Source organism: Trachemys scripta, chromosome 6, assembly GCF_013100865.1.
Source record: "Trachemys scripta elegans isolate TJP31775 chromosome 6, CAS_Tse_1.0, whole genome shotgun sequence".
Lineage (NCBI taxonomy): Eukaryota > Metazoa > Chordata > Testudines > Emydidae > Trachemys > Trachemys scripta.
This window is the reverse complement of record NC_048303.1, coordinates 2,614,184-2,640,206: the sequence shown is the minus strand read 5'-3', so window position 1 is coordinate 2,640,206 and position 26,023 is coordinate 2,614,184. Positions and strand designations below refer to the sequence as shown.

Below are 26,023 nucleotides of genomic sequence, written 5' to 3'. Positions count from 1 at the left end.
TTCACAGGTGCTTGCCGTGTGGAACGAACGGTGAGTTTCTCCCTTGTCTGGTTTGAAGAATGGCTCAGAAGTGAATATTCAAGGCAGGGCAGCCCGGGGTGGGGGGGGGAAGTCGGGCAATTTGCCCCAGGCCCTGGGCCCCACAGAGGCCCCGCAAGTTCTGGACGAGAATCCCTTCCCTGGCTAGAGGTGCCTTTTTAATTTTTACTCACCCGGCGGCGGTCCTGGTCTTCGGCGGTGGGTCCTTCAGTGCTGCCGAAGACGCGGAGCGAGTGAAGGACCCGCCGCCAAAGACTCGGAGCACCGCCCGGTGAGTACAAGCGCCGCAGCGGGTAGCGCCTTTTTTATGTCTGCTCCCCCACTTTGCCCCAGGCCCCCTGAATCCTCTGGGCGGCCCTGATTCAAGGTCTGAAATTCCAAATTCATGCTTTGCTGCTGAGTTGCATAAGTACCATTTCTACCATAAGTACCATGAACAGACGACTTGCAGGCCTGACCCACATAGGGAGAATCTGCAATATTACAAAGGAACATGTGCACTTTGTCACTCACTAACTGGGACACATCTGTAAAGTGTGACTCTGCCACTACCGGATAAGAACTTACTAGTGCTGATAGCTAATAGAGTCCCTCATTTAATTTAGGTGGTAGAGAACGGTGCTGAAGGCTGAAGTTCAAACTCCACCGATGGTACTTGGAGAGGAGGTGGCAATGCATTTGCATTTACTATTTGTGCTAGTAAAGTGCAACGGCTCAAATATTTGGGGGAAGTGAGCACAGACGGGCCATAAGCCCAGTCGGATGGAAATGCCATCCTGAATTCAATTGGCCAGTCCCAGGGAATGTTTCCCAGCATCCTCTCACCTCTGTAAATCACCCAAGCAACCGACGGTACAAGAAATGCACCCAGGGCTTGATCCACACCCCAATGACATCAACCCAAAGCCTTCCACTGACTTCAAAGGGCTTTGGGTCAGGCTGGGGTTTGGCCATGAGGGGAGTTTATCCAACTACTCTGCTGCCAACTATGTGCTTTACACGTTGAAATCAAAGATTAAGGGCCCGAGTCTCCCTGGCCGGCCCCTTAGCGTGGCCATCGACCTCCGGCAAAGCACGTAGAAAACCGCCTCGTCCCAGAACAGCCACCACCTTGCACTCCCATTGCAGGGGGTCACGGGCTGCCCAAGAGGGAGGGCAGCGAAGACTCAGGCTCCAATAGGCCGCCTGTCCTCTTTGGCTCAGTCCATGCCGATCCTCTTTCTGTAGCCTAGGGGAGCGTGGGGTAGGCCAGGCAGCCTCAGCCCGGGGTAGCTGCCTCTGTGCTGTGCACGTTCCTTGTTCCCTCACCCGAGGGCCAGGGCAGCGAGTGCTGGCCAGGCACAGGCCACGCTGCCAAGGCACTTGTTCACCTGCTCGGCCGTGCGTCCGCTCTCTGAACGCAACTTCTAGATGCAGACCTGGTCCCGCTCCCCCTTCACAGCCTCGGGGCTGGATTTCCAGTTGCTCTCTGAAGGCCGGATTCCAGCAGCCTTCCGCAAGGGACATTCCCGGAACCGTGCCGCTGCTCTCCCCACCTCTGTCCCTTCCTGCTGGCTGCCTTGCTGGCTTCACACGCTTGGCTTGCAGCCGGGGAAGAGCGGGCTCTGTTCCGTTAGCAGCCCCAAGGGCAGCAGAGGCGGCGCCCCGCAGGCCGGCCAGTCATCTCCATAACGGAGTCGCCGTGCAGAGCTGTCTCCTCTGAACTCGAGCAGTTCAAGTGCCAGCCAGTCTGCCCGTCTCAGCTCCCAGCACTGCCCCGCTCCACAACTCTTTGGGGTGAGTCAAACGGCACCTCGTCCCCCTGCTTCGGTTTCGCTGCCTTTCGGTTACTTCCCTTCCAATGTGAATTTTACAAGGACCGGCTTTCCAGCCCACAGCCGCTCAGCGTCTGCTCTCCACGGCACGTCCCTCTTCGGCTCATCAAGTCCCATGGCCTTTGGGAATCTATTTCCCCTGGAAAAACACGCTTCCCACCTACCCGGGAATCACCACTTTGCATCAGCGCAGGGACAGACATCTAGACCCGAGTCCCGTCTCCCATAGCAACCAGCATCTGGGCTGGCTGAGGAAGGTGCAAGACACCCCATGGCGGCACTGCAGACAATAACCATTCTTAGGGGGAGGGGCTTCCTACGCCTGTTAATTAGTGGTTGGCTCCAGCTCTGAAGCAGCAGAGTTCCCATCCCTTCACATTTCAATCCTATCTCCTTCTGAGGCCCCTATCTGGAAAACAGGATTCAAAGGAGCCAGAAAGTCCTTTCAGGCGGGAGTCTGTGGAACTCATTGCCACAAGCCATTACAGAGGCCGAGAGCTTAGCAGGATTCCAACACTTTAAACAGTTACTTTTCCTGTTGAGAGGTCTAATCCTTCTTTGAATCTCGCTGAGCTCTCGACCTCAGGAGCATCTTTGGATAACGCCCCGAGCCAGGGCTGCGCTCTTTGGCACCCGTGTGATCCCTGGGAGCCTCGTTCTGTGGCACTCGAGGTGGCAGGCTTGAGGGTCTCCCGTCCCGGTCCTGGAGGAGGTACGTACCCAGGGCACACAGTTACCATAGGCTGAAACTGCTGCTGTAATGTCCGCCCAGCCTTGTGCCGAAGGCGCCGGGGGGGCAGGAAAAGGGGCTGCCAAGACAAGGTCTAACGGCAGCATTTAAAAGCCAACAATTGCTCTGGCCATTGTGAGATGACCCCTTTTCTTCAGCATCAAGGTGCATTCTGGGGGAGCGCCTTCCTCCCTCCCCGGTGCATTGTTGGGGAGNCTTCCTCCCTCCCCGGTGCATTCTGGGGGAGCCCCATCCTCCCTCCCCGGTGCATTGTGAGGGAGCGCCTTCCTCCCTCCCCGGTGCATTGTGGAGGGGCCCCGTCCTCCCTCCCGGGTGCATTCTGGGGGAGCCCCGTCCTCCCTCCCCAGTGCATTGTGGGGGAGCATCTTCCTCCCACCCAGGTGCATTCTGGGGGAGCCCCATCTTCCCACCCGGGTGCATTGTGGGGGAGCGCCTTCCTGCCTCCTGGGTGCATTGTGGGGGAGCGCCTTCCTCCCTCCCCGGTGCATTGTGGGGGAGTGCCTTTCTCCCTGGCGGGTGCACTCTGGGGGAGCACTTTCCTCCCTCCCAGGTGCATTCTGGGATGTTGTCAGGTGAGCAGGGTCTCGGAGGACCATATGGGAAGTTTCCATGGGGCCGGGAGGGGAGGGAGACAGGCATGAGCAGGCGCTAACCCGGAGCCCAGTGCAGATCCCTAGTGAACAGGATCCTCTGATCTCCGCGTCCCTGCTTGCTGCTCCTTGCTGACTCTTCCAGCAAGGCCGTGACCTCCCCACAATACCTGACCCGTGAGCTGTGGGGCAGCACTGCCGGGAGCTGATGGGGGCGAAGCGACGGGCCAGGGAGGAGGCTGACACCAAGTCCTGGCGACTGAGCGGCAGCAGGGCGGCTGCAGCAGCAGGACCCAGCGTGGTGTCTGGAAAGGTGGCACGTGGGTGCCGTCCCGCCCAAGCGAGCAGGGGGCCCCGTTGGCCAGCAAGCGCTTCGTTCCCGGGGCAGCCAGCCCCTTGCCTTGCACTGCAATACCCTGAGCTGCCATTCCATGGCAGTCAGGCCCCGTCCCGTGTCCCTGGTCTAGCGGCTGCTCTTGGCTCCGCTGGGGCCCTGCTGGCCCTTGCCGTAGCTCTCGCCTCAGGCGCCAAGCCTGGCTGCCGGTGCCAGCGGGCGGCGTCGCTCCCATGGAGCAGCAGGACGAGTCCATCGCAGCGCCTGGCTCAGCGCCGAGGACTGGCTCCCCCTGTCCGGATCCTCGCGTGTATCTGCGGCTCCATCCCCCTCCTGCGGCCCCGCGCACCTGCACTCCTAGGCGGAGAGGGATTTAGCACAAGGGGTCAGCCCTCATAAACCTCTGCGGCACCGGAGCCCAGGCCAGCTGACTCGCCGGCGCCCACGGGGACAGCCCCCCGCGCCCCCTGCGCGTTCGCCGTCCGCTCTTCCAGGCCCACTCCTGCACTGGGCTGATGCACGGGGACCGGGGTCATTCCCAGGCCAAACAGCCAGAGGGGGCTCCCTAGCCAGCGTGGCCAGATAAAGCTGCCTCGCTCAGGTGGGGCGGGGGTGCTGTTGGGATCTGTGCTGATGGCTGCGTGTCCCCCCCATTGCTCCCCACTCCCCCCCCAGGAGCACTCTGGGTAACCCCGTTCTGTGGGAGGCAGGATGAAGTCATCCTGGTCCGCAGCGAGCTCCTCCAGCTGCCTGGAGCCAGGGCAGATTGTGGGACGTGTCTGGTGACTGACGAGGCCTGAAAGCCACATTTATGCGAGATGATATCAAGAGTTTTAATTTTTTATGAGTGAGGGGGAGCGCCCAGGGAGCCAGGGGGAGAGGGGGGAGCGGGGCGAGGGACGGGGGCGAAACGCGCTTTGGTTTGGTTTGTTGACCCGCAGCTGCAGAAATGCTGCTCAGATCACAACAACATCCCGTCCCGTCCGAGGCCCAGGGAGCAGCTGGGGCCCGGTGGGGAGGAGGCTGGGCTGTGGCTTGCAGAGGCCGGCATGGAAAGGAGACGCTCCAGCAGAGAGTGGAGGCCGCCTATGGGCAAAAAGGAGCCAGGCGGTGGCGCACGCTAACAGGTGCTCTCTGGGCATCTGCGACCGAACACGACTGGGACTAATGACTTTGCCAGGGTAGCTAGAGCCCCCTGCCCACCAGGCCTGGGCTCCACCCGCCGAGAGCTCTTCCAGTGCCCCTCACCCCCAAACCCACAGCCCCACAGCTGTTCCAGGCCGGGTCCGCTCCTATGCAGAGACAGCTGAGTGTATTGCGTGAACTGTGCATTTGGGAGACAACATGGCTACGTTCAGCCGTTCTCCTGCTTTTTCACTCCTTTGGCACAGCTCTGTCTGGGATGCCCATCACCCCAGCATCTAAGCCCGCTTGTGTTTGCCCGTTCCTTAACTTGAGGGGTAGCTGAGAGGCCAGGGTCCGTTCACATACCGTGGGCAGCCATCTCCCGCAAGGAGCTTCCTGAGAAGCCGGCCATTTTGGACCCAGCCTGTTTTCTCTGAGACCGGACAGCTCCTCTGCTCGCCTCCCTGTGAGACGCCGAGCGCTCTACCCACGTTTCAGCTTGAAGCCTCCCCCAGCCCTTGCGGAGCGGGTCAGTTATCCGCCCCCGTCACAGACAAGGCGTGTGGCTTCTCCAGGGTCACGTGGCCGCCAGCCAGTGGCAGAGTCGGGACGTGAACCCAGGAGTCCTGCGGCTTGCCCCATCCACTGGCCCATGCAGGAGTGTGATTTATACCCAGAGGCTCTGGCAGGGCAGGGTAGCGTGCTGGCGTCTCCTGGGATTGCCCCAGAAAGGAACACACAGCAACCACATGGGCTGGAAATCTCCAGATCCTCCACCAAGAAAGGCGTTCGGTCGCTGCATTGGGCCCTGACCCCTTCAGGGGCGCGGCCTTTGGAGAAGCGGGCATAGGCGTGGGCACTTGGACCATTTCTTGGGGGGCATTTGGCCCCTTCTCCTGCTCTCCATCTGTCCCTGCTACTTAAACCAAGCTATCGGTAATGCCAAAGCATGCAAGGAAGTTTTTACTGGGGGGTGGGAATAGGGGGGATCCATATACTGAGAGGGTTCTGGCCGCCGTGCGCCAAGTCTCCTGAAGCTGTGTCTGCCCCCTGACTGGCTGGCCTGAGCGCTCGAAATGCCCGGTGCCTGGAAGGCAGTTCTCAGCTGTCAGCCACGCGCCTGCGGTCAGCGGCACCGGCCAAGCTTTGCTGGTGCAGAGAGAGGGCTGAGGGCCCTAGTCCAGCGGTTCTCAAACTGTGGGTCGGGACCTTACAGTGGGTCGCAACCCCATTTTAATGGGGTCGCCAGAGCTGACGTTACGCTGGTTGGAGCCCGGGACCGAAGCCGACCCCCACCACCCAGGGTCAAAGCCAAAGCCCGAGGGATTCAGCCCCGGGCAGCGGGACTCAGGTTACAGGTCCCCCACCTGGCCCCCGCCCCGGTCGGCAGGCTCAGGCTTCCTGGGGTGGTGTAGTAACTTTTGTTGTCAGAAGGCATCGCGGTGCAATGAAGTTTGAGACCCCCTGGCCTAGTCACACCCTGCCCCGAGGCGGCCGGGGGGCGGGGGGGAGCTGTGTGTCCCGGCTCTGGCCCTCAGGCCTTTGGAACAGAAACCCTCCTTCCTCGGCCCTTTTGTTGTTATTCAACTTGGTTACTGATGGCCCCCAGGACAGCTCGGCAGGGCTAGAATAACGGGTCTTGATTGTCGGGGTGGGGTAGTAGAGACCTCAGCCCATCTGTTCCCACCGAAGGGAGCGAACGACGACTGTTTATAAAACTCCGCTGCAGCTCGCTGGGTTTGCGAAGGGAGAGACGCCACATCAAAGACTGTTTCCGCTCCCTCCACTCAGAGGCCTCTCCATCAGGGTCAGCTATAACATCCTGTGACAGCCCCCCACCCCACCCCTTGTCTCCAGCCTGGGGCTCACAGAGAGGCCATTGCACATAATATTGAGCAGGGAGGTACGTAGGGTGACCAGATGTCCTGATTTTATAGGGACAGTCCTGATTTTTGGGTCTTTTTCTTTTATAGCCTCCTATTACCCCCCAGCCCCTGTCCCGATTTTTCACATTTGCTGTCTGGTCACCCTAGAGGTACGGTAACTTTGAGTGCTCCCCGCCCTGCAGGGGTGTTACCCCCTCGACCAGACCTCGTGGCGGTTACAGCCAGGAGTAGGCAAATACAACAGGGCTGCATGTAGGGCCCTGGCTTCCCCTCTGCCCCTTGACGGGCTGCGGGGAGGCAGCTGGCATCTTGGTGCGTGCTGCCGTCCCATGCGCCGGCTCCTACTGTCTGGGGAGTGAGAGCAAATCCTGCCCTGGCACTGCTGCGTGAGACGGCGCTGCCACTCGGCTGCCCCTGCAGGGCGTGTGCGGGGAGACGCTCCCCGGCCCAGCCCTCCGCCCTTTTGGTGGCGTGCGCTCTGCACCTCGCACTGCCTTTGCTCCTGACAGGGTCCACGTCCGGGATACATCAGCCCGTGGAGCCCAGCGTCCTTGCGCACCAAAGGCAAGGTTAAACGCTGGCAACGCCACCGGACACGCAAGGGCTCTTTGTCTAGCGCGCAAAGGCAGAGCGAGGTCCAGCAGCTGGATGTGGAAGCTAGACAATGTCAGACTAGAAATGAGGAGCACGTTTCTAACAGGGAGAGGGACTAACTGCTGGAACACCTCGCCCAGGGACGGGGTGGGTTCTTCGTCACAGGGACTCTGGAAATCAAGACGGGACGTCCCTTTCTTAGAGATCCGCTGCAGCTCAAACAGACGTGACGGGTTTGATCCCGCAATCCCCTGGGGAGGGTCTCGTGGTACACAGGAAGTCAGCTCATGAATGGTCCCTTCTGGTCTTGGAATCTATGAATCCTGCGTCTGGAGGGACCCGCTCGAAGGGGAAGTGGGAAGTCGCTCTCCACGCCTTGTACAGTCCTCGGCCTCTGTGCTGAGATTGTCAAGGGCCAGTTAGTGCCAGGCGTAGGGTGGTTTGTGCCATGCGGGAACAGATCTCACAACAAGGACTTTGACTGGAGCCTACCAAGCTTGTCCGGGGTAGAGGCCCCAGAACAGAATGCGCTGGGCACAGCAGCGGGGAACGTTATACAGATATCACAGAGCTGGTTGGGAAACCATTTTCCATTGGCGAAGGAGCTGCCTTCAAAATCACACTGGGTTCGCTGACATTGCATTTAAGGGAAAAGAACAAACAACTGCAAAAAGTTCTAACCGTGTCAAACTGTCCCATTCCTGACATTTTTGGAACAAAATCAAAGGGGTAGCCGTGTTAGTCAGGATCTGTAAAAGTCTGGATCTGTAAAATGCACTACATGCATCCGACGAAGTGGGCATTCACCCACGAGAGCTCCTGCTCCAATACGTCTGTTAGTCTATAAGGTGCCACAGGACTCTCTGCTGCTTTTGGAACAAAATGTTTTGATTTGTCATTTTTGCCACAACTTTTCATTTAGATTCTAAAGCTCCATTTGAATGTAACATAACATTTGAACATGTGAAATTGGGACAAACCATTTCAATCGACCCTCAAAGGCAATTTCATCCCCCCCAGAATTTTCCCACATGGCGGATTTCAAAGGTTTACGATTCACAATGAGGCCAGATTTCGAAATCCCTCATGGGATGGAGCAGTCGTCCGCTGGCCAGCTCGGTTAGTTACACACCCGTGTGTGGTGGAGATAGGTTTGCTTGGGATTATGGCTATCTGGATTGAGACGCGGGCAATCTGGAGTCGCTGCCCGGCTCTGTCTTGGGCAAATCATGGCAGCTCTCCGGGTCTCGATTCCCCATCGGAGAAAGGAGATAATAATGCTTCCTCAGCCTCGATCTGGTCTGCCGGCTCTTAGGGGCAGGGGCAGCGTATCGCTTTGCGTGGTACATCTGCATGGGGGCTGGAGGGATAACGTCCGGGCCGTGCAGACATACCCGCCTTCGCTCTGATTGCACTAGCACGCTAAACTTAGCGGAGTAGCTGCAGTTGCCCGAGGGGTGGCTGCCCGTGTACATGCCCAGCGTGTCGGATGGGCTTGAACTCAGGTCAGCTGCCATGGCTACACTTCTATTTTTAGCAAGCTTCGCATCTGCCCACCGGAGCTGCAAATTACACCGTCCGGCGCCAGTGTAGCCATTCCCTGAGCGTGCAGTGCCCAGCGCAGCGGGGCCCTGGTCCGCGCTGGGGCTGCCATGTGCTACCGTAAAACATAATCCACTAGAATACGGTCAGCCATCCCAAGGGCGGGGCTGAGACCCATGTGACCCGTCGGAGGGATGGCGGGTTTTGGAGAGCGGCACAAGCCGTGCTAAGCCCTTTCTGCCACGTTCCTCTATGTTTCCCCCACTGCGCTGCTGTAATGAGTCTGAATTAGGCTTGTGCCGTTCCTGCTCTGCCTTTGTGGGGCTTAATTAGCCCTCTGCATTCTCTCAGCAATTAGCACAGCACCTACTCTTCCCTGGGAGCCGTGCAGACAAACAACAAGGAAAGGAGGCCAGACTTCTGGGAGACACTTTCATTTCATGCCTAAGCCAGTACCAGAGAGCCAATTACGCTGCTTCTGAACCCAGGCAGCTGCGTCAGCCCCCGTCGGGCTGTCTCCTTTCCATCCATCACCGTCTCTCTGAGTGGCCCAGACAGCAGAACGGGGGTTAAAGACAAGAATCAATCAGAGATGCTATTAGCTATGCAGCGTGGCAAAAGCCAAATTAATGCTCAGCTTTTTCTTAAAAGGGATTAAAACCAAACCAGTTAATTGCTCATTAGGTGCCTTCAGCTCAGTTGGTTCAACCTCCGGAGGGCGGGCAACTCCACATGGGGTTCAGATGCTCAGTGTTTGGGTGCCATGAGGTTCACGGTGCCATCCTCCTTCCCCTTTGGAGTGTCAGCCTCACCGTGGGATGCATCAGAAAAGCCTGTCTTCTTAATGACTGACAACAAAAATTCCTACACCACCCCAGGGGGGACCGAAGCCTGAGTCCACCTGAGCCCTGGTGGTTCTAGACCCATCCTTGGCTTCCCCTGCTCACTCCTCTCTCCAAGGGGGTGAAGCCATTCATGGTGCCCACCTCGGGGGGTGGCTGGAGCCCTAGAGAACAGCCAAGTGCTGAGGTTTCCCGACTTGGAGGAAGAGACACGCCTTGCCACGTGCGCTGAGCACACACGGCTTTCCGAGGGGAGAGGCAGCAAAACATACGTGTCTTGAGATCTGCAAAGCATCCTGCTCTGCACAAAATGTCCTGGCTTCTGCACCGCCTGCCCTCAGCCCTGGATGTCTCCAGTGACTGAGATGAACGGGACCTCAGCTGCCGAACCAGCCTTTAACAATACAAACCCTTGCCTAACATTTCAACTATATTTGCCCCGTGGCTCCTCCGCCCCTCAGCGCTCGGCTCTGTCCTTGGCTGCGCTCTTTGCAGTTCTCCAGCTGCCTGTCCTCCAGGCAGATCAAGGCCCAGTGCCCTCCGCCTTTCCTTCCTTTCCCAAACCCCTCATCATTTCTCTCCCATTTCCCTGCGACTGGGCTGGAATGCAGGGCTCTGAACCAGAAATCAAGCAAGCCGGTCGAGTTCATCACACATTTCTCATGCGAGAAATCCAGCACGGCGCTTCCAATGGCTTTCTTGACTAGCACCCCACTGCTAATGCCCGTTGCATTTCTCCTCCAATCTGTCCCCAGCCCCAGATACCCCTCTGGCTACGGCCGCCCAGGCCAACACCCTTGCGGAGTTTCTGTATTCCTTCCAGTGTGTAACAACCTCACAGGTGTCAGCGTCAAATCCTGGGTGAGCGATCAAAGCCCATTCCTCCAGTTCACCCGTTTCACGTGGCATTTATAGTCCCATCCATGGAAATATTTGCAGTCGTATCCCGGGGCCGGGTTGTCTGTGGGTTTAATGATCCCTTTCCCCATTTCGTGTCATTAAAGGAACTGATCCACAAATGACTGGCCTCCATTTTGAAGGCCTTTCCTGGCTTAGCCTCAGCCTTGGCCACCATCTCGGACTTTTTCAGGCCTTTGAGTCCCCTCCCATCTCAGCCCCGGAGGCCTCTACTCTGCCAGCGATCCCTGCCTTCATCACCCATTTGTCAAAGTGTCTGGCAAGGCCCCCAACCCACCAGAAAGAGCCCCCCCTTTCCAGTGGCTTGGCAGTGAGCACTCACCTTTTGGGGTTCGCACCCTAACCCCCTCTCCCTGCCCGGCATTGCAGCTCTATCCACTGACGTCACGATATGCAGCGCTAGGCCCACGGCCTCGGCTGTGTCGACTGCCTTGTTACCCCGGCAAAGGAAGACGGTTAAGTGAGATTGGCCTGATTTGCTCTGGCTAAGCCCATGCCTTGCTTATTGCCTTCGGACGCTCTGGGTACTCCCCCGTGGACTGCATTCAGTGTCGCTCCAGCCATTGATCTGGTCTTGACCTAGAATCCTTATCTAGTGTCTTCGGTGCCGGCCATAAAGCAAAACAAGCGTCCCGGGAGCAGCAGGACCTGGCTGGGAGCATGTTCAGCCGGAAACACACGGCTTTTTTGCTTCGTGCACAAGCTGGTCACCCGCGGGAGAGATTCACGGAGGTGAGTCACGGCATCGGAAACGGGAATCACCCCTCAGGGCTGCGAAGCCAGGCCTCAGGCCAGCACACCACAGTACACCCGAGGCTGGACCAGCCAGCTCCTAACAGCGAATGCCCTCCTTGGCTGTCCAAACGGGGGAATCTCGAGTAGGCACAGGGAGGTTATTTTATCTCTGTCTTTGTTCACTGGTGCGACCGCTGCTGGGATCCTGGGTCCAGTTCTGGGGCCCACAATTCCAGGAGGATGTTGAGAAACTGGACAAAGTTCAGAGAAGAGCCACGAGGATGCCTTAAGGACCAGACAACATGTCCGAGTAAGAGACTCGAGCTCAGTCACTGAAGCTTAGCAAAGAGAAGGTTAAGGGGTGACCTGCCCACAGTCTATAAGTACCTATGCGGGGAACAAATATTTAGTTATGGGCTCTGCAGTCAAGCAGAGAAAGAGAGCCAGTCGCTGGAAGTCACAGCAAGCCCAATTCAGATTGGAAACAAGATGCAAATTTGCTGACAATATAAGGGGCGTGGTGGAAGGTTTTGGAAGTTTTCCTAACAGATCGGTTCTAGTTGGAACAGGAATTAAGGCAGGGAAGTCCTGTGGCCTATGCTAGACAGGAGGCCAGATGAGCACAGAGATCCCTTCTGGCCCTGGAATCTATGAATCTGCCATTTGGTTCTGCACCTTCCATCCTACGGTGGATCTTGGGCTGCTGCAGCCTGGCATCTAAACACTGTAGGCTGGGGCGGGAGGCGAGCAACGGCGATGCACTCACCCAGAACGGAAACCTAGCATGGAGTCTCACCTGGGACATGGACCACCCCTTCTGGGCTAGCCAATCAACCGATCAGCCTCGCTCCGGGTGACGGAGCTCCCGCCACGTCCTTAGAGGTGCAGATACCACAGCCTGTGAGAGCTCGCTGTCGGGAAACATTTCCTGCTTCTGAACGAACACTGCCTCTCTCCTTCGGTGCTACGCGGTGCATCGGTAATGGCCCAAAGCAGCACCTGGGACGGGATTGTTGGTGGGGAAGCCGTGGGGACCCATTCTGAGCAGCTGACCCAGTCTGGATTTCATGTTATATGACGCACTGGTCTCTCTGAACGCTGTGATTCCCGCTTCCTCCCTTTACGGGGTCCTTCTGTGAAGTGGAAGGCCGGGACTCGCCAAAGTTAGAAACATTCATGCACAGCTGTGCGTAATGTCCGGGCCTCTACCATTCTCCTTCCCGGGCTGCCTTCACGCTGCAGTAGGGTTTGGCTTTTGTCACAGGGTAGCCAGCACCCAGCCTACCTGTGCCAGGCTCCGTAAAGGACAGCGCGCCAACCCACAGCCACCTGTGAGCAGTTACTAGCCTAGAGGCTGGGCAGCAGTTAATTAGATAAGGAACCACTGGGCCTAATAAAGGCTTGTAAGGGCTCAGGCGGGAGGGCCCAGAACATGGAAGAAACTCCTGAGCAGAGGGACGTCTTAGGGAGCTGGGTAGGGGGCTCAGCGGGAAAGGGAACCTCAGGCAGGTTTCCGAAAGGACGGAGCTAGGAGGGCCAGTGCCCTAGGGAGACCTGGTACCAGTGAAAGGGTCACCAACCTCATTTAACGTATTGATAGCCCATAAGGGGAAACCGAGGCAGGGATAGCCACTGCGATTCTGCCTCAGGCCATCAAGGGGGCATGCCGGGCGACAGGCTAGCCTCAACACAAGGGGGCGCTTCGGGTGCGAAGGCCCCACCATAGCTGTGCATCAAGCAAACTGCTTCCCAATCATCGCGTCAAGGATGCGACGCTCGGTGCGGCAGGGGGGTGCCCAGTTGCGGTGGGAGAACGACCTCTTACCTACGTTTTCAGCACCATGGTAGCGGGTGCCCAGGGGAGTTAGGCCCCTAAATACCTTTTTGGCTCTGGGCCTGAGTGCCTTGTCGTGGTGCCGGCACACCTTCATTGGCTCTGTCTTTGGTTAAACAGCTGACCCACTATCTACCCAACGGCTCTGTGTGGTGCTCTTCAGCCCGGACGGTATGGCCCAAAAGCTCTGGCCCAACCGAAGCTCGAGCTGTCTGCCTGGCTGGCCCCAAGAGGCAGCTGCTGTTCTAATTGCTTTCCCATTAGGATCTGCCTTTTCCCTGCCAGGTCCCCGCCCGAAGAGCCGGCTGACATTGTAAATCACCCTGGCTTTTAGGGCCGTGAATCCATAATTAGTGCATAATTAATTAGCAGCTGTTTTCCACACTAATGACACATTAATAAATGATGAAGGCCTGTTGTCGGGTAATGGAACATTAACGATGAAACATGATCGTGTGTGAAACCTGCTAATTCCCCATTGTTGCCGGAGTGGGGAAGCGGGGTGAGTTCGGCGCGAACAAGCCCCTCGCCAGGCTCCACCCCCCTACCCCCGAAACCTTCCGCGAGACCCCGGCTGGCTTCACGTGTCCTTCACACGGCGCAGCTGGGTGTTTCTAGTCGCCTGCCTCAGTGCTCTGGTCACCGCCAGCTTCACAGGCAGGGCCAGATCCTGACCTCTGCTCCAGCCTCTTTGTCCTGCACCTGGCGTAAGAGGCGTGGCTAAGGAAAAGGGGTGTGGCAATCCCCAGCAGGCACAACAGCCCTCGGGGGAGGAGGGCGGTTACTAGTCGGCATCCCTGAGGCTGCTCACATTGAGATTGGGGTGGATGAATTGCCGCTCCGGCAGCTCCAGGGATCAGAGAGAGAAAAGTAGCATCCAGCTATTTTCCAACGCCGACCTCACGTCCTGCCCCGACGGCAGCTTGGTTGGACCCCTGATGGAAAAGCCCAAATGCGGGCAATTTCTACACTGAGTAAAATGTTTGTTTCTCTCTCTCGTGCCTGCCTGGAAAGGCACCGTGGCAATCTCCCCTTTGCAAACGCGAGTGTTTTGGAGCGCTCAGCAAACTGCTCGGTTCCTATCAGGACCCAACCGCCGAGCCTGCCCGGATTCATCCATCCCTCAGCGAAATCTCCCCTGCCGGCAGGAAAACGGCTGCAGGTTTATTGAAGAGGGACCTCACTCGGCAGGGAGTTGTCTCTGCCATCACGCTCTTTGGCACCAGGTGACGGTCCACCAGCATCTCAGAACGAGAAAGAAGGCTGCTGGTTTTGAGCCCCAAGCCGCTGTGCAGAGGGACTTCTCCCAGCCTGAGGCCGGACTCTCCATTTTAGGGTATTTCCCTGGGGGAGGGGGAATAGGGGTGTCTGCATTGCAGCACTCTGGAGTTGATTGTGGGGACAGACAGCTAGATAAGGTCATTTCTTTTGACAGCCAAGTGCAATATTCATTTTTTCCCCAGTGTGGGCCCTGATTCAGCAAAGCACGTGCTCAACTTTAAGCATCAGCCGATTCCATGGGATGTCACTGGGGCCGCTTGTGCACCTAAAGGTGCGCGTGTGCATCGGTGCTTCGCTGAGCGGGGAGGAGCATCAGTTTCCAGAATTGCCAATTTACTAACAACCTGTTTCCTTACCCACCTAGCAGTAAGTACATGGCTTAGCATCGTTCCTGCACCTGTCATGGCACCATGGTGGGGCCATGTTTGTTTCTGTGAAAAGGCAGGTTTCTGGCCAGTCCGGAAAAGACGGCAGGGAGCAGGGCCCAGAACAGCGGTTCTCAAACTGTTTGTATTGGAGACCCCGTTCACACACCAAGCCTCTGAGTGCGACCCCCCCTTATAAATTAAAAAAGGGGGGGATTTAATGTCATTTTAATTTCACAGGGGCCAAGGCTGTCAGCCCCACGCCCGGCAGAGCTGGGGCTGTCCGCTCCCACCAGGCATAGGGCTGACAGCTTGTGACCCCCAGGTAATAACCTCACGACCCCCCCAGTTTGAGAACCCCTGGCTAGACCCTGCCGCTGTCACTCTCCCTTTAATAAACCATCCTCCTGGCTCGGCGAACAGCCACTTCTCCTCCTGAACGCTGGCTGTGGGGCCGGCCGAAATTCCTGTTTGGGGTGAATCAAAAGCCACTGGAGTCTTACGCGCCATCCCCGGGAACCGCCAGAGGCCAGACCCCCTGCAACCATGGGTCACACTCAGAGAGACCTTTGCTCTGTGTTTTCTTTTCCCAGCGGCAACGAGGGCCTACCCTGCTCCAGACTGATAGAGCACATCCTACCCCCAAGCTGGAGCTCCCCATAACTGTAGGGTGCAGCTTGTGCTGTATCAAGAAAGGCAAGGATTAAAAGTAAAGGGGGGGGGCACTGAGCCCTCTCTCTGGCTGTTGAGAATGTCCCCAGTCAGAGAATGGGGAGCCAATGAACAAGGCATCTAAATGCTCCTGCTTGCAGGCCTCAGCCAGGCTCTGAGGGCTGGGAAGGCCCCTCTCTTTAGGGTTGCCAGGGGTCCCGTTTTCGACCGGGCCATTAAAAGTCCAGTTGGCGGCGCGGGGCTAAGGCAGGCTCCTTGCCTGCCCTGGCTCTGTGCAGCTCCTCAGAAGCGGCCGGCATGTCTACCCCTAGGCACAGCGGCGGCCTGGGAAGCTCTGCATGCTGCCCCTGCCTGGAGTGCCGGCTCCGCAGCTCTAGGGTGACCAGATGTCCCAATAAAATCGGTACTGTCCCGATTTTTCGCTGTTTGTCCCGCGTCCCGACTGATGTCTGGTTGGGACGCAATTTGTCCCGATATTTCGCTCCGCCAGCAGCACTCGGCTTTTTTTTTTTTTTGCTCCCCCGCCCCGGTGTCCCGATATTTTGTTCCTCTCATCTGGTCACCCTACGCAGCTCCCATCGGCTGGGAATCAATGAGAGCTGCAGGGACAGCGCCTGCAGGCGTGGGCAGCACGCACCACGCAGAGCCGCCTGACCGTGCCTCTGCCGAGGGGCCGGACATGCTGGCCACTTCCAGGAGCAGCGCGGAGCCAGGGCAGGCAGGGAGCCTGCCTTAGCCCCACTGCGCCGCCGCCTGGGAGCCGCCTGAGGTAAGCGCCACCCAGCTGGAGCCTGCACCCTGAATCCCCTGCCCCAGTTCGGAACCCCCTCCTGCACCCTAACTCCCTCCCAGACCCCACGCCCCCTCCCGCACTCCAACCCCTTACCCCAGCCCTGTGTCCCATCCTGGAGCCCACACCCCACAGCCCTCCTGCACCCCAACACCCTGCCCCAGCCCGGAGCCCCCTCCCACACTCCAAACCCCTCAGCCCCAGCCCAGAGCCCCCTCCTGTACCCCAAACCCCTCAGCCCCAGCCCCACCCCAGAGCCTGCACCCCCAGTTGGAGCCCTCACCTCCTTCCACACCCTAACCTGGAGCCCCATTCCACACCCTGAACCCCTCATTTCTGGCCCCACCCCGGAGCCTGCACCCCCCCACACACACCCCACCCCTGCCCCAGCCCAGTGAAAGTGAGTGAGTGTGGGGGAGAATGAGTGATGGCGGGGCCTCGGGGAAGGGGGAGGCGCAAGGGCGCTCAGTTTTGTGCAATTAGAAAATTGGCAACCCTACCTCTCCTATCTGCAGGCCATTCCGCCCGACCAGGGAAAGCCCGGCTGGTGAGTGCTCCAGCAACACAGGTGAAAAGCAGCAGCCTCGCACCAGGGATCCGTCCCTCACGGACCAGCCCAGCGCTCTGTTCTGGTTACAAGCCAAGCTGGAGCACTGCCCACATCCTTGCTGGGTGGCACCATTTGCCAGATACTTTCAGCCCACTGGGTGTTGACGTCACCTAGCCGCTCTCCGTGGCGCGTCACCTGAGCCACGTGTTCTGCGTGCGCACGCACACGCACGTCAATAGCCGCACAGTGGGTACACGGGGGAATGGTTCCTTAGCAATCGTGAGAGCTAGCTGGTATCCTGCCCTATATTTGCCCCTCCATAGCACTTGCTGGTTGGACACTGGGCCCACATGGCTGGTGCCTCTGGCAGCGCCTTGGAGGAGCGGCTGGCTGTTGGTTACCCAGCATTAGCATGGGACTTTTTCCTGGGGGAAAAAGATTTCAATACACTGGGACCCCCAATGGAAACTCTTACAGGTCACCTTCATTTTACCTGTACCAGCCACGGACAGCCAGGCACTAGAAGAACACTAGGAGCCCAATGGAACAATCAGCCCACTGCCTTTCATCTCCCGGCCACAGCGTGTGTGCCAGCGGAAACGGGCTGGGACCCTAGCAGAGAATGGCCGTGGGACAAAGACAGTGTGCTGCATGAGGCGACCCACTGTGGCCATGCCCTGGCGTGGTGCTGGGGTTCCCCAAGGATTTCACTCACTCTGGGTCAAACCTCCCTCTGGCGTGTCTGCTTCCCTCGGCCTGGGCCTTCTGCTCTGGGAACATCAACGCCGAAACAATGCCCAAGCCATGCTGTGGTGGGGAGAGGTCACCATGGCAGCCTCAGCGCAGGACCCCCATGTCCCGGGTGGCCCCAGCCAGCAAGCCGGGACTGTACGCACGGGTGGGCACGCTCACGTACGAGACGTGTGTGAGTCTATGTTAGGCCTTGAGGCAGGTGAGTGGCAGCTTTTGTGCACCGTTAGGTGAGGTGAGGCTGACCACTGCATAGGGACCGTACAGAATCATAGAATATCAGGGTTGGGAGGAACCTCAGGAGGTCATCTAGTCCAACCCCCTGCTCAAAGCAGGACCAACCCCAACTAAATCATCCCAGCCAGGGCTTTGTCAAGCCAGGCCTTAAAAGCCTTTAAGGAAGGAGATTCCACCACCTCCCTAGGGAACCCATTCCAGTGCTTCACCACCCTCCTAGTGAAATAGTGTTTCCTAATATCCAACCTAGACCTCCCGCACTGCAACTTGAGACCATTACTCCTTGTTCTGTCATCTGCCACCACTGAGAACAGTCTAGATCCATCCTCTTTGGAACCCCCCTCCAGGTAGTTGAAAGCAGCTATCAAATCCCCCCTCACTCTTCTCTTCTGCAGACTAAACAATCCCAGTTCCCTCAGCCTCTCCTCGTAAGTCATGTGCCCCAGCCCCCTAATCATTTTCATTGCCCTCTGCTGGACTCTCTCCAATTTGTCCACATCCTTTCTGTAGTGTGGGAACCAAAACTGGACACAATACTCCAGATGTGGCCTCACCAGTGAAGAATAAAGGGGAATAATCACTTCCCTCGATCTGCTGGCAATGCTACTACTAATGCAGCCCAATATGCCGTTAGCCTTCTTGGCAACAAGGGCACACTGTTGACTCATATCCAGCTTCTCGTCCACTATAATCCCCAGGTCCTTTTCTGCAGAACTGCTGCTTAGCCATTCGGTCCCTAGTCTGTAACAGTACATGGGATTCTTCCATCCTAAGTGCAGGACTCTGCACTTGTCCTTGTTGAACCTCATCAGATTTCTTTTGGCCCAATCCTCCAATTTGTCAAGGTCACTCTGGACCCTATCCCCACCCTCCAGCGCATCTACCTCTCCCCCCACGTTAGGATGCATTCACACTGGACCTTCCCGGTCCTTAGGCATGGCGTTTTGAAGGCACACAGAGACATGGACGCTCAACCGCTAAGTAATACGTCGCTGCTGCTGCGGCCTCCATCTGCACGGAGCCCAGCTCGGGGTGGGGGTGGGGGGGCTGGCCTGCACGGGATGGGGCTCTGCTCGGGGTTAACCCTGCTGACCCCAGCCAGCTGAGCAGGGCGCGGGGGAGGGACGTGAGGCTCTTCCTGTCCAGAGCCCTATTAAACTCCCAGCAATGGTGGGGCGCAGAGGCCAGGATGGGGCTTAGCAGCCAGCGCAGCAGAGTTAATTAGGGGCCTGTGCTGGGGTTTTATTGCCCAGTTAAACATTTCGTGCACTGCGATGGGAGGGACGTGGCTGCGATGGCTGGAGCTCTGGGAGCCCGTCCCAGCTCCGGCCTCTGCACCTGCCTGTGCTAGAGAGCGCACGGGCCAGGGTGACACTCCGGGCCCCGTTCCCCTCCCGCAGCCCAGCTCCAACCCCCCCTGTTGGCGTCTCCCTTGTGCCCCGCTCTGCCGAGCGAGACTGGAGACGCCCCCGTTTAAAATCCAGCTGCGGATCCGGAGCGGAGCGTCACGGCTCACTGGGCAGAACCAGCTCCCTGGAACCGAAACCTCCTGCACTTGCTGGCCTGGCCCCGTGCAGACATGGTGCCAAGGCCAATCACCAAGGTGGCAAGGAAACCCCTAAGCCCTCCCCCCCATCGGATGAGAAATCGATTCAAAAGTGCCCTCCTGGGCCTTATTTCCCCCACTCACCCCGCCAGCCGCAGGAGCCCAGCAGCTCCCATCTACTCCAGTGGGCCCCACCCCCTTCTCACCCTCCCCCCAGCTCTGGTGCAAGAGCCATCTCTGGTGCACTGCTGGCCCAAGGGCACCCATCACCTGCTCGGCTTGCGTGTCTCCTCAGCACAGCCACCTCCTCGCCTGGCCCACGCCATCTCTGTCTTCCCCACCCTCATGGCATTTGGACTCTGTTGGCTTCCCCGCCTGTTCGCTGGCTGGAAAACCAACCGGTCCCACTGTATCTGTGGCAATTATTACTAATAAGGCAGTGCCCGGCGGTTCCATCCCCAGCTGGCATCCGTTGCACTAGGCACTGTCCCCACACTGCAAGACGGTCCTTGCCCCGAAGAGCTTACAATCTAAGCAGGTGAGACAGACAAAGGGGGAGGGGAAACTGAGGCACAGAGGGTCACCAACTGAGCTGGGAACAGAAGCCAGGGCTCCTGACTCCCAGTCCAGTGCCCTGTCCACCAGACCCCACCGCCTCCCTCTTGACGCCTGCCTTGCTGCAGGAGGTGGTTATTACCGGGTCAGAGACCGGCTAACACATCCGCCCCTTGTGAAAGTTTAACTAGGAACGGCCGAGTCAATGCAACTTTACCATGAAATTACCCCAGAGACAGACGCTGCAGTAACCAGAGGCGTCTGCACTTCTGCTCTGTGTCTTCCAACAGTGGCCACTGCCAGGTGCCCCAGAGGGAATGAACAGAACAGGGAATCCATCCCCTGTCGCCCATTTCCAGCTTCTGGCAAATAGAGGCTAGGGACACCGTTCGCTTTTTTGACTGCCGCTGTACATGAGTGGATGTTTTCAGAGAACTCTCCACAGTGACTCCAAGATCTTTCTTGAGTGGTAACAGCTAATTTAGGCCCCATCATTTTGTATCAATAATTGCGATTGTGTTGTCCAATGTGCATTACTTTGCATTTATCAACACTGAATTTCATCTGCCATTGTGTTGCCCCATCACCCAGTGTTGTGAAACAGCATGATTCCAGCTCCAGCAGCACCAGAACTAGTAGGGCTAAAGGACCAAGACTTGCCTTGCACGGGTAGAGGTGCCAGGCAGAGCTGTCCCTTGGGTAGGGCGAATGGGGCGACTGCTCCGGGCCCCACACTTTGGGGGACCGCATGGGCTGGTGCCATTGGCCGGCGTGGTCGGTCCCAGAAGAGACGAATCCGTCACTTCCGCTGCGGGCCCCACACCCCCTTTGGAATGGCCCTGGTGCCAGGTGTCTAGAATGATGGGGGGCTCTTAATCTAGTTTGATTTCCCCATCCTGATAGGTATCAGGGCTTCTTCTAGAACACAGGGGGTCTGTAGAATGCCAAGTCTCTTGAACTCTGGGTAGTGCTAGAATGCCAAAAACTCTCCAAAGGGCTCTAGAACTCTTGGTGGTTATTGGATTCCAAAGGGCTCTAGAACACTGGGGATTTTAGGACCCCAAAGGGTTCTAGAACTCGTGGGGGTTCTGGGACTACAACCGGCTCTAGAACTCTTGGGGGTTCTGGAACACCTGGGGGTTCTAGGATGCCAAACTGATCTAGAACTCTGCAGAGGGATTCCAGAGGTCTCTAGAACTCTGAGGGGGTTGAAGACTCCAAAGGAATCTAGAACTTTTTTGGGGGGGGGAGTCTAAGGACTCCAAAAGTCACTAACACTCTTAGGGATTCTGGAATTCCAAAAGCTCTAGAACTCTGGACCTGGGGCTTTTTCAATAAGTCCAACCTCTTCCCCACCCACCAGCCCTGGACGGTGGGAACGACTGGAAGCATTCTGCCCTCTTTGCCCGCCCCGTCACTGGGGTCCCCAAGAGTCTAGAACACTTAGGGTTCAGCCCTGACCCTGAGGTGAAATAATTCCAGGGACCGATAGTCATCACGAAATGATCACGTTTAATGAACAACCTCTCTCCTGGGTCGCTTTTTTTTTTGGTGGGTGTTTTTGGGGGTGTGTGTATTTTTTGTTTGTTTTTTTATATATACATCTATAAAAAATTCAAATACAGTATGTTAACTTTTGGAATACTGGGACGTTGGGTATTAAATACTGCACTCGGAACGGGCAGGGAGCTGTCTTACAAAACAGGACCGGGGTGCGGCGGGCGTGGGGGGAGGAGAGAACAAAGGACGGGGGATGGGAACGGACGAGCATGGGGAGGAGATATGTTTGTGTCGCTACAGTTCCATTATGAATATTTGTTTTTCAATAATAAGACAAATACAGAAACCGAGGCGCTTCCCTGTAGAAATGGAAGGGAGGTGATAAAAAGAGAGACAACCAGGCGATGGGCCAGGGGAGAGTCGTAGACTTCACCGGAGCTATCGTCTCCTCGCTGATTTCGCCCGGGCTGAACCCCAAGTGTTTCAGGACCGGGGTGCGGCGGGCGGTGGAGGGAGGAGGGTCGGTTTGGCTGTTGTTTTCTTAGATTCCTTTTTCCTGTAAAAAAGAAAGCCCCCAATGCACTAGTCTGCGCTCGTGAAAACAGCGCTCATGTCCTGTCACACGGGGGCTGGGGGTGGGGAACCGCATCCGGGGGAGTAACCCCCCCGGCGCCCCTCCAGCCTGGGGCTTCTGGAAGCCAGTTCAGTTCTTCAGAGCCCCCTGGGAGGAGCGAGGAGGGGGGTCGCCCCCTGACAAGGCTCATTGTGGGTTCGAGGCCCCTCCCCCTTCCCGTGTGTTTGACACGTTTCGTCACCCGTGTTGTGGCGGCGGCGGCAGCAGAGCGCCGTGGGCGCGAAGCGAAGTCGCGTAGCATCTTTGGCATGGCGGTTTAGCTGTATGATCCGATCTCTCGCCCGGGACGGCTGGCGCTCTCCTCTGGGCGCTGCGCTGCAGCGTGGCCGGGGTTCGCGTCTCGCTGTTTGGGGGGGGGCATCAGGGGAGGGGGGGTAGTCTCTCTCTCTTTTTGTAAAGGCTCCGCGGTCCCCCTGGCAGTTCGGGGAGCGGGCGGGGAAACCCTCGCGGCGCGGCAGGTCTGTCCTTCTACAAAGTGAAGCGATGAAGAGAAATGTGATACGTCCGCCTTAACATGTGCAAAATAGAAGAGAAAATAGATTCAGACGGGGCGGTGGTCTCCTCTGCGGGGGCTGCAAGGAGGGGATCTGCAGGCGGGGAGAGAACAGAGAGGGGGGTCACCGCCTGCGCTCAGGGGGGCTCCAAAATCAGCGCACTCTGGAGCGTCCCAGGCCAGAAGAGACCCACCAGATCATCCAATGTAACCCGCTCAACAGGCCACTCAACACCCAGCCTCCCCCACACGCTGCACCCAGAACCTGGATTACAGCAAAGCGTTACAGGCCTCGAGAGCTATTGTGTGTCACAGGCAGAGACCAGGAGTGACCGAGGGGCACCAGAGCCCAACGCCTCGGCAATGGCAGGGAACTGACTAGGTGAGATAGACCCAGCTGATCCCAGCAGGTGATCCACACTCCACAGAGGAAGACAAAACCCCCCAAGATCTCTGCCAATCTGACCTGGGAGAAAATGATCCCAACCCCAAATCTGGTGATCAGTTAGACCCAGAGCAAGACTCACCAGCCAAGCACCTAAGAACGGGAATTCTCAGTGCCCCGAATAGTGTCCCATCTCCACCCCTGGCCATCTCTGATACTTCGGACCAAAAAACCCCCAAACCCTAGAATACAATGGGGAACAAATGCCCTCCCAGAGCCCTCCAGGCAATGGTTGAAGCCCTGAAGCACACAGGTAGATTTATAGATAGACAGATTGGCCCTTGCACCTATCCCTGGAGTGCCCCATTCTGCATCACAGCGAAAGGAACCCACAGGCTGCAGTCAAAGTGCGGGGATCCCAGAAATCCTGCAACTGCTGGAAATTTTGCCATTCACTTCAATGGGGTCAGGAGTTCATCACTCTGGAAAATGGAGATCTCCCCTCGCTGGTAGCAGCAGGGGGTCCCTTATCCTCTGAACCGCCTCCTCCAACAGGAAGTGCATTGTTTCAAGGCTCAGTGGCTCTGAACCCTCCGTGTTCCAGGCTGCTTTGTGTGAGGAAGAGCCGTGTGTCCACGCACAGCACTGCTCTCCCCTGAACGCAAAGGGAGTCACTCCCTGGGCTAAGGTGATCCCATCTGGGTGAGCGTAGGCAAGGGGTAATCAGGAGTTTGCCTGTGTGTGTGTCCACATGGGTGTGTGTGAGTGCAGACCTGTGTGAGCGTGTGCATTTGAGTGTGTGTGTGGGCAGGTGTACGATGTGTGGGCGAATATACGTGGTGAATGTGTGTGTGTACATACAAGGGTGTGCACGCAGGCCGGGTAGGGTTGCCAATTTTGGTTGGACATATTCCTGGAGGAATCATTTCATCACATGATATAATTTTAATTAAAGATGCATCTTTAATTCCTGAAGACTCCAGGACAATTCTGGAGCCTTGGCAACCCTAAGTGTGTGTGTGTATCACTCTGTGTGTGGACGCATACGTGAATATGTGTGTGTGTGTGTGTGTGTGTGTGTGTGTGTGTGTGTGTGTGCATGTCCTTGCACGGGCATGAGTGTGCACGATTGTGTGTATGTAACTATGGGCATTCATGCACGCCTTTGTGTGCGTGCACATTTGTGTCTGTGTCTGTGCGTGCATGGGTCTGTGTGTACATCCGTGTGTACCTCACAGGCTCATCGACTTTAAGGCCAGAAGGGACGATCATGATCCTCTAGTCTGACCTCCTGCACGTTGCCTCACCCACTCACTCCTGTAACAGACTCCTGACCTCTGGCTGCGTTACTGAAATCCTCAAATCATGGGTTAAAAATCTCAAGTGAGAGACTCCACCATTGCCACTAGTTTAAACCAGCAAGAGACCTGTGCTGCAGAGGAAGGTGAACCCCCCCCCCCCCACAGGGTCTCGGCCTATCTGACCTGGAGGAAAATTCCCTCCTGACCCCAAATATGACAATCAGTTAGACCCTGAGCATGTGGGCAAGACCCAACAGCCAGACACCTGGGAGAGAATTCTCTGTAGTAACTCAGAGCCCTCCCCATCTAGTGTCCCGTCTTTGACCATTGGAGATATTTGCAAATAGCAGTTGCGGATGGGCCATATGCCATTGTAGGCAACCTCGTCATACCAACCCCTCCATAAATTTAGCATGCTCACTCTTGAAGCCAGGTAGGTTTTTTGCCCCAACTGCTCCCCTTGGAAGGCTGTTCCAGAACTTCACTCCTCCGTTGGTTAGAAACCTTTGTCTTATTTCAAGCCTAAACTTGTTGATGACCAGTTTCTATCTGTTTGTTCTTGTGTCCACACTGGTGCTTAACTCCAATAACTTCTCTTCCTCCCTGGTGTTCGTCCCTCTGATGTATTTATAGAGAGCAATCAAATCTCCCCTCAGCCTTCGTTTGGTTACGATAAACAAGCCAAGCTCCTTGAGTTTCCTCTCGTAAGACAGGTTTTCCATTCCTTGGATCATCCTAGTCGCTCTTCTCTGCACCTGTTCCAGTTTGAATTCATCTTTCTTGCACATGGGAAACTAGAATATGTATGTACACGGGTGTGTGCGTTTGCTTGCTAACCTTTCTAGTTCATTTTTAAAGCTTTAAAAATTGTTCGGGAGCCTTTTGAAAATTTCTGGATGGTTTTGTGCCTCTGTTTTTGAGAAGGGCTGAATTTTTCTTTTGCTTTTTCACCTTTTCTTAAATCCAGGTCTTTTTAGATTGAAAAAAGTCACAGTTTTTCCAAACAGAAATGTTTTGGATGCTGAAATCAACATTTTTTTCAGCCCAAATATGTTCAGTTTTCCAAAACACCATGGTGTGACTTGGCTAGCCCAGCAAATGGGCTGTGTGTGTGTGTGTGTGTGTGTGTGTGTGTGTGATTTCTGTTTTTGAAAAACGATCGAATTTACTCCAAAACCCCCCACCACGTTTCAAACAAACAATCTCATCACACTTGTATTTGGGACCTGGCTCTCATTTTAACTAAGGCCCCTTCCCCCTCGCTGGCCCAGCAGATGAGATCAGAGTGAAAACGCCTCTAGGAAACCCTGCCAAACCTTCCTTCTTGAAATATCCTTTAGCCATGATTACACTCACAATACTGACCCCCTTCCCACCCGCAAATCTGAGCACTGACACCCCCTTCGACTCAATACACCCCAACACTGACATCCTTTTGTACTGCAAAGCCCCGCCAGGAGAAACAAGACTCAACCTGTCCCCCCAAACACCAACAAATCAAATCAACCCCCCCAATCAGCACTCTGACCCCCAAAAGAGAGACAGGCCAGAGACTTTACTACTGCTCTTGATTTTACATGAAAGGCACCCAGACAGCGTGATGATGGGCAGCAGGCTAAAAAGATTAGAATAGACAGACAGACAGATGGGGGTTAGATAGATAGATAGATAGATAGATAGATAGATAGATAGAGGGGTTGTATGGAGGATAGATCGATCGATCAATCGATAGATAGATAGAGGGGGTGTATGGAGGATAGATAGATAGATAGATAGATAGATAGATAGATAGATAGATGGGGTGTATGGAGGATAGATCGATAGATAGAAAGAGAGATAGATAGATAGATAGATGGGGTGTATGGGGATAGATAGATAGATAGATAGATGGGGTGTATGGAGGATAGATCGATAGATCGATAGATAGATAAATAGATAGATAGATAGATAGATAGATAGA

The 26,023-nt window shown here is 56.4% G+C and overlaps 1 protein-coding gene across 8 annotated transcripts in view; it reads right to left on the bottom strand.

The window, feature by feature from the left end:
* Positions 1-21,754: 21,754 nt before the first annotated feature.
* CNTFR (ciliary neurotrophic factor receptor) overlaps positions 21,755-26,023 on the bottom strand; it is a 438,526-nt gene continuing 434,257 nt past the window's right edge. For 6 of the 8 annotated variants that reach the window (XR_004646219.1, XM_034774357.1, XM_034774359.1 and 3 more), the window contains one exon: positions 21,755-22,471. Coding sequence is in view for 6 of the 8 variants with exons in the window: in XM_034774357.1 (XP_034630248.1) it covers position 22,471 (1 nt within the window). In the remaining 2 variants the exon portion in view is untranslated. The remainder of the gene's footprint in view (positions 22,472-26,023) is intronic. The other 2 variants (XR_004646220.1, XM_034774356.1) reach the window with 1 other exon arrangement.